Source organism: Zosterops lateralis (assembly GCF_965231275.1).
Source record: "Zosterops lateralis genome assembly, chromosome: Z".
NCBI lineage: Eukaryota > Metazoa > Chordata > Aves > Passeriformes > Zosteropidae > Zosterops > Zosterops lateralis.
This window is the reverse complement of record NC_139800.1, coordinates 80,101,512-80,110,180: the sequence shown is the minus strand read 5'-3', so window position 1 is coordinate 80,110,180 and position 8,669 is coordinate 80,101,512. Positions and strand designations below refer to the sequence as shown.

General features: G+C 46.7%; 1 protein-coding gene across 1 annotated transcript; it reads right to left on the bottom strand.

Moving 5' to 3' along the window:
• Window positions 1-2,902: 2,902 nt before the first annotated feature.
• LOC310922893 (G-protein coupled receptor 83-like) lies at window positions 2,903-7,903 on the bottom strand (the record flags this gene model as incomplete). The annotated part of the gene is made up of 4 exons (XM_083883826.1): window positions 2,903-3,527; window positions 4,040-4,173; window positions 5,785-5,910; window positions 7,526-7,903. 4 exons carry the CDS (start codon window positions 7,901-7,903, stop codon window positions 2,903-2,905), a joined length of 1,263 nt encoding a protein of 420 aa, XP_083739952.1.
• Window positions 7,904-8,669: the final 766 nt, after the last annotated feature.

The following is an 8,669-nucleotide window of genomic DNA, read 5'->3' as shown; positions in this document are numbered from 1 at the left end:
TCATGGAAGTGTTTATTGGAGAAAAACAACTAAATTCAAGGGGACCTCAAAGTATTCCATGCTCCTGCCTGGACCGAGGTGCAAAAAGTGCTGCTGGGACCAGGCATTGACTGCATAAGCTGCAGGGAAGCACATGGCAATGAAACAGCATTTGCAGTCAGGGCACATCCATGGCTGACTCCCCACCTGGGGAACCACAGCACCTCTTTGTGCAAAGGGCTTTTCATGCTGAAAAAAGTCAAAACACATGGAGACAAAAGTTTTGGTCATGAGTTTATGCCTGCCATGAGCAGCAGTCTATGCTTTCTTGCGAATCCTCTTGTAAGAAGAAATATCTTCTCCTTTTCAAAACTCAAAAGTTGCACAAAACCCAGAGGAGAGAGAGGGTGCTGAAGTAGTATTTTATTTGACTGTTATTTGACCGCTTAGCCCCCAAAGAACATTGGTGGATCAAATCTTATTGTATTACAACCACACAGACATTTTAACAGAGCATGTACTAAAGCATGAGCATCCAGTGAGAGGTTGTGTGTAATCAGGGGGAAGTTTGCCAGACTTTTACAAAAACAATCACCTCAAAGAAACAATGTTTTTAAGGCAGCTCAACATTGACAGACTGCAGACTCCTACTGAGGAAAGCACTGCTGCACAAGGATCAGCATGGGATGTGCTATGAGGAAACAATGTCAATTTTCATCTGGGAACAAACCTCCCCTTGGAGAACTGTTGCCAGGTGAGAGATGTCTGCCTACTGCCACGGTCAGATGGGCAGCCTGTGGGTTTGACCTTGGCCTGCACCATCCACCCATTCACACAAGGCAGAGGGATGCTGAAGGATGAGGGGCAAGAACAGAATCTGATTTATTTAGCCCAGAGTAAGGAGTCTGACAGTTCTCTGGGAGTGGATTGGGATATACATGCAAACTGTATTATTTAATCTCATTGATTTTTTTTCCAATGTAAAGAGAAGCGCATTTCCATGAGAATAAGCTTTATTAAGTTACAGTAACAATGTTTATTTGCATTTTTGATCAGTTTATTTTTTTAAGAAGCGACATCTTGTCTATAGAAACCTCCTGACAGCAATAGCAGAGAAATGCCATTTGCAGTGTCATGCATCCCCAGTTTTTCACACAGTAAAACACCCAGCTTATGAGTAATGTCTGGTTTGTGCTGTAATTGTAACACAGAATTAAAGGTTTTAGTACTGCCTCTGTGGTTCCAGCTCCAGGCAGGACTCCATTCCAGTTGAACCAAATCAAAAGCTCACCTGCTCAGAGCTGATACCTGAGCCTTGGGTATTTGCTCCCTGAAGAGATGTTTCTAATTCCATTTCCTCCCCATAGCACATCCTCTGCAGAGTAATTCCTGCAGATGTGAAGGAAAAGAGATCACTGTGCCTCAGATGGGAGCACAGACCTGAAGCTTTAGTACTGTCATTGCCACTGGGATTTCAGTGTCCCAAGCCGTGCCAGGTCCCTGTCTCTGTCCCAGATGCTGTTGACCTCCTCCTTCCCACAATAACTAAGGAAAAAGCAAGATTAGTGTTGCTCTTACTCTTTCGTTCTCCTTCACAGTTTCTTTTTGAAATACAAATACATTTTCAGGTCACATATTTTTGTACCCATCAAAACATCTTGATTGCCAAATTTAAGCAGCCTTTCAAGCAGGTTTGCAGCTGTGACATACTGTCAGTCTGGGTGGAAATGCTCAGCTACAGAGCTGTAATTTAGAGTATTTTTCAGGGGAAGGCTGAAGCTCATTTCCTTTCCACTGTCTTTTGAAGCTCAACCCTTTACTGTCACAAAGGCTGCGCCAGTGCAGAATGGACACAAAGAAACTGGTTATTCTTTCTGAGAAAGAGGAACACACAACTTTGGTGGCTTTCCATAGCCTTAGGCTGAAGTTAGCCATGTGCTCCCCCTGGGTATCTCTCACTAGTGACTCAAACCCATCTCTGTAACGCAGTGGCTGGCTCCACTGTGAGCCTCCAGAGCAGGAGCTGCTGGTGCCAGCTGTCAGGCACACTCATCCCCAGGAATTCCAGCTATTTCTTGTATTCCAGAGGCACCGTTTGGACCAGGACCGGCACTGCTGGTGTGCCCTGCCACCAGCGGTGTAGCTGGAACACAAGGATCTGTGCTTGAAGTTAATGCTCACGTGGCACGTTCATCAAATGCTCAGTTTAACTGAGCAGGGAACATATGACCATTTATGTGTTACAGGTTAAACTTCTTCCATCCCATGTCTTTTGAGTTGAAAACCTGCAGGTCTGGTTTGTTCCATTGTGATGGACCCAACACAATACTGGTAGCGTCTCAGACAAAGGTGGAATCCCCCATTCCACAAGTGCTTCCCACAGGATAACTACAGGACATGGAGACAGGCTGCTGACCCAATGGGGAAGGGTTGCCAGGCTGGCAGGGAAGCCACAAAGAACAAGGTTCTTGAGGACTGATGAAAAATAAAATATTATTAAAAGTGAAAATAATCTAGATTTTATGCCAAAGAGATGTCAATTCACAAAGTCAAAGCCCTAACAGCTTTACATCAAGCCACAGTGAGCAACTAGTGTGTGTATAACCAGTTTAGCATTCCCCATGTTTGCTTAGATCATGAAAGGCTTTGTGTGCTGTTAAATAATACTTTTAATTTTTGCTGACTGTTCCAATGAAATATTCACTCAACACCCCTCATTCTGAAGCCCACAAGTGGGCAACTCATCCCTAAAGAATTTTGGTACCTGAGAGAACAAGGTCCTTAATGATCCCCAGTCAAAGGTTGAAGTTTGCATGCTGTGGGCAAAAGGTTGACTTGATGGTCTCCAGAGGCTTTTCCAAACCCATTTTCCCCACGATTTTGCAATCCCTACGTGGTGCTGCCCAGCTGTCAGTCGAAGGGCTCAGCTTTCCGCCACAATCGGCTGCACGCTGGTTATGTCTGTCTTTGCAGAGTGCCTCTTGGAGGGTGTCTGTGCCCTCTGGCACGTGCTGCTCCTTTTGTAGGGGCAGTTCTCAGCCTTGGTGTGGCGGAACAGCGGGGAGAGGGGCTGCAGAGCGTGTCCCTGAGCCGCGCTCCTGCGCCGGCACACGCACAGCAGGGACCGCAGCTCCGTGCGGAAGCTCTCGTTCAGCCAGCAGTAGATGAAGGGGTTGTAGCAGGTGCTGCTCATGGCGAACCAGTGAAAAGCAAAGTACAGAGCGTTGCTGCTGTGGATGGCCCTGCAGGAGATGAGCACTACGTAGCAGTTCAGGGGGAACCAGCACACGGCGAACACGACCACCACCACCATCAGCATCTTCAGCGTCATTTTCTTCTTCCGCTGGTGGGCGTAGTATTGCTCCATGGTGAGGTCTCCAATGGCGTTCCTCAGCCAGAGCTTTTTGGCCACTATGGTGTATGTGATGGAGATCACAAGCAAAGGCAGGACATACAAGAGAACAAATGTAGTCAGGTCCAGATACTTCCAGAACAGATCAGCAGGAGGAGGGAAGCTGGGTAGGCAGACCATTCGGATGGTTCTGTTTCTGAAGATCAAAGAGAAAGAGCTCTCAGTTCCACTACCAGCTGCACACATCTGAGGACAAACATCTCAGACATTCAGACAAGTTTTCAGTACAGGTACAGGTAGCAAAACTCATTTGGTGTCATGGGCAGGTGCCACTTTCAACGGGAAATTTTACTCTAGGTTAGACCTTTGGCTCCAATGAAGGTTATCTTAAACACATCCCCAGGAAAAGAAAGAAATCATCCATCTTGACATCTGTGTCCTCTGCTGACGTGGAAGCCCTCTCCCTTGTGCCTGCCCCAAATGACATGGTTGAATCTCTGAGCCCAAAACAACTAATGAACCAGCCTGGAAGCAGTTCCGTTGATTGTCATTGTCTCTTTGTGGCAGACACAGCACTCATGCAAAGGGAACAAAAACATCTCTGGTTCACCACCCTTTCTGCTCTAATAACATGGATGGAAGGGTGTGGCTCTGGCTTCTCTGGGGTTTTGCAAATATCATACAAGAAAAAATACGTAAATGTCTTACCCAATATAAAACCTAGTCAGAGTCTGATAAATGGCGTGAGGCAGTGAGAAGCAGCTGGCCATAACCCAGATGATGATGATGCAAATCCCTCCTTTTACCATGGACATGCGTGGCTTGAGAGGGTGCATGATCACCTGCAGAGAACAACAGCTCCTGAGGATTTACAGCATCTTGGTGACTCTTTGAGCCCCATATTTCATGTGATATGCATCAGCAGCTCCACATCTCTTCAGTGTTAAAAGGCAGAGAGACTCTCTTTACAGGACTTCAGGGAGCACTAGGGCTGGTAAGTGCTTGGAGTTGTGCACATATTGGGTGTTACTGCTGGCCCAGAGCCTGAGCAGAGAAACACATTCCATGTGAGCCATCAGCAGGACTCCAGAGACCACAGTGGTGAGATCTCTGTTGAGCTACATGCACTCTGGAGGATTATCTTAGGCAATGAGACAATAATTAAAAATAGACCTATCATGTCATCCAGATGATCACTTTGCTAATGAGGTCTTTGGTATTTTATGCATGTCGTTTCTAGTCCCTTTATAAATACCTACTTAATCAAGTTATACAACTCCCCTGGAGTATCTGACTGCTGTGGTACTTCTCAGGATAGCTATATTTTTGGAAGCAAGTGTTGGTTTCTCTTTTGTCCAGGACAACTCCTCACTTCTGTCGTTATCTCCTTGGGCCATACTAGTTCATTCCAGCCCTGAGGAGCACACTCCACTGAATTTAAGGGCATGTATTTTTTAATTAAACAAACTTCTTGATTAATTAATTAAACTCCTTAATACCTAGCCATGCCTTGCAATCAACTCAGAATCTACTGATTAAAATGAATCACTGTTGAAGTGCTTTGATTTCAGGGGTTGTAATATTGCACATTAAATGGGCAGACTGTCAAACTCTTTGTGGTAAAAAAGACAGAAGTGGCTCAACTGTGCTCCGGCAGTCCCTGTGATTCTCTGACACCAGATGGAGCCAGTTCTTGCTTTGAATTTCATCCAGCCACAGCATTTATCACGTGAAGCTGCTTTTCTGTATCAACTGTTTCAGTGACACCAACACTGCAAGAAATCCAGTCTGCCTGAGGGCTCACTTTGCTGGATCTGGCCTCCCAGCACTCATCAGCTAAAGAACAAATTACAAACTTTCTTGAGGAAACCCTTCAGTCTGTACTCATTGCTTGACCTGAAAGGTTTTCCTGGCTGGTAAGTATCAGGGCTGGAGGAGGAGGAGAGAATTCCTTACCTTGAACTGGATGGGTTAACATAGTTCTTACTAGTTTCCAGTCTTAGGCAAGGAATGCGGCAAATGTCAGAACTGACAGACTCATGAATCTGTGTGGAGAGGACGTGTGGGCTGACTGATATTTGAATTCAGCACTTATCCCCAACCTGCTGGTGGGGCTGTGCTCTGAGGCAGGGCTGAGGAGAGCAGGGAGCCCACGAGGGCCAATGGCCCAGGCAGAGCAGGCTGTCTGGCACTGACCTGAGGTTTTCCGTGTCCCCAAGGACAGACATTCCCACTAACCACAACCTCTCTGGACAAGCTGTTGCAGTATTTCATCACCCTCACTGTAAAAGTCATGGGTGTTTTGTCCACTGCCATGAAAGCTAGAGTTCTCCCCTCTGTTCCCCGAGTCTCAAGACAGAGCAGGTTTCCAGATACTAGGATTTGAGGAGGAAATAACTATGTATTTAGCACATTATTTTCTAGCAAACACAGGGGTGATGCCTTCAACATACCTGGTGCCGGTCCAGTGCAATGGCAGCAAGGGTCAGCACAGACACGTGGACAGAGCAGTACTGAACAAACCGGCTGATGTGACACATTAGCTTTCCAAAAACCCAGGTGCTGCTCACAAACCTCACCTGAAGAACAGACAACATCAGATTAAGAGGAGCAGTACCTGAAGAGAAGCAAATTGGCTTCCCAGGTGCACAGTACGGAAGAAATGCTTTGATACAGCTTCCTGAGGCTTTGGAGGTGCTTTATCCTCAGTTTTTCCTTGGGAAACAGTGATCTTGCAAGAGGGTCTCAAACTGAGGGTAAATTTACTGCACTGGGTAAACCAATGGCTTGAGCAGTGCTCAGTGTATGTTGTTTGTACATTTTCCATGACCCTTCTGGAACACATAAAGAAATCTTAGTTCTGCTCCTCAACAAGGCTCTGCAGGGCACACTAGGTGCCTCCCAGAAAACATTATACTTTTGGACATGTGGATGCTGAAAGCTGCATGGTCTCCATACTTAGTGAGAGAAATCCACAGAGTCTATCTCACCTGTTCCCAGAGAGGTGTTACTGATGATGGCTTCTCTGCAGAGGAGAATGTGCCAAATTGCCTCATTCCCTTGTTATTCCTGACTGTGTAATATTAATTACAAATTAATGTCATTCATTTTCCTGCAGATTAAGCTAATTTGAAGTAAAGTATATTTACTACGGAGCATCTGTCCACAGAAAATCAGTCAAGACTAGCTAATCTGTTTTCAATTAGTTTAATTAATTTCCCTACAGGGGCGACTCTTGCAGCACTGACTGTCACTGAACTGGAGCAGTGTGCTGGATGTCTGGAGCTGATGTAAAGCTCGTTCCTGAGAGAGCTGATAGAAATTTAATTACAGGTGCCCAGTGTGTGGCTGTTGGTGTGAGAACACACAAGAGGGCATCAGGATCTCCCTGAACAAATTACGGGATGCAAATCCCATCAGAGCAAGGCAGGGAAATCCCACCAAAGAAACAGCATCAGTTTAAGAAAGGGTGAATTCAAATAGCAAGATTCAATAGCAATAATTCAAAACCTGCTTTTGGAAGGTAGAAGAGCACTCGGGGCAGGGATGAAGCAGGAGGATTTTGAACAGGAGTGTAGGGTCAGATCCAGGAGCAGAGTCCTGTTTACATGGCATTTACAGTCTGTGACAGTGGGGCAAGAAATTAATCTTTAATTTTTCCTCATTCATTTAACGTTCTTTTATATCATATATTTTTTAGTTACTGAAAATAAGAAAAGGATGATTAGCCCCAGGAAGCACCCTCTGTAGTGGCCAAGGGAGGGACATACCACTGACACTGTTCAGTGTAGCCTAAGCACTTCCCTCAGATGTTGCACAGGGACTGACCTTGTTCATGTTGTTTCCATAGGAAACCAACCATTAGTTTGATTTTCTCGTGTCAAACTTGTCCCCACTTCCCTTCCCCATCTAGAGACAAAAAGGGCTCCCAGATCTGTGCCTTGCCCTGAGAGATGGAAAGCTGCAGCAGAGTGACCCCTGCAAAGGACTGCGAGGTGGGGGCATGAGCCCCCAGCTCCACTTGCTCAGGGGGTGTTTGGGATGGGGGCCATGACTACAGCCTCTCCAGAAGGCAAAAGGGGAAGGGAGGCAAAAGTAAGTCTGGATACCAGCCTGCTCCCAGCCCGTTCAACCCTAGAGCACACAGCTGACAGCACACACAGACACCAGCAGGCACGGCTGGACGGGGCTCACCAGTGTGAAGGGGGTGTTCAGGGTGGTGATCATCACGTCAGCAACGGCCAAGTTTACGATGAAGAGGTTGGTGGCAGAGTGCATCCTCTTGTTCTTGATGACCACGTGGCACACCAGGATGTTGCCGAAGAGAGAGATGCAGATGATCACAGAGTAGGCAACAATCAGCAGCGCCTTCACCGTCCGGCTCTGGGACTCACCCTCATACTTGGCTCCACTGTTGAAGTCCCCCAGGTCCTCCAGGTTCAAGTCACTGTGGAAGAAGGACTGGTTAGGGGAGCCATACAGTGCAGAGAAGAAATTGGTGGTGTTGTGGTTCTCTGCTCTCCAGAAGGGCTTGGGCATGTACTGCGAGGGGAACCAGTTGTGCTGTCTCATGGCTGGGGCAGCAGAGCCCTGGTCCAGCCACACACTCCTCAGTGCCTTCTACCAGCTCAGCTGCTAAAGCCAGTGGTTGCAGGAGGGAACACACACACTTGTGTTTTAAAAATCTGTCCCATGGTTGCAAACTAGAGAAAAGAGTTGATAAATAGGTTCTTCTGTTGGTGCTGGGGACACATCAGCTTCACCTCAGAGGTTCCCTGTTGGCTGTCCTTAAGTCCCATATGTGCCCCACAGAAAAGCTGATGCAGAGGCTGAAATATCAGAGATCCCCACACATTTTCTCTCTGCACCAAGGAAGAAATCTTAGTGAATATTTCCTTTTGGGCACTGTTCTTCTTCAATCTGCAATTTATCCTTGGAAATCTGCTTTATTGGTTCTCCATACAGTCCTTAATCCATCAGATTTCTGTTTCTCAAGAGTTTTTCAGAGCTTGCAGAAACAAAAAAGCAAGAGCTGCCTTTTGCTTTGCTTTTTCCCTCTGCAAGTGTCTCTGACTACTCAGTGAAGCAGCTTTGCTCAGCGGCAGAGTGGTCCCTGTGTTCCCTGTGATATACACAGCTGCCAGATGACACACTGCACAGGAAGGAGCCAATGGCAGGTCTCTTCCCACTTTTTCCTGAGGTGTATCACAACCCACACATCGGCAACGGCACAGCCTGACAGTGCAGGTCCAGAGAGCAGCATAACATAACAGATGGAGGGTGGATGTGCCATGATCTCCCCTGTCTGCTCTCTACTCTTTTCTGGACATTCAACACA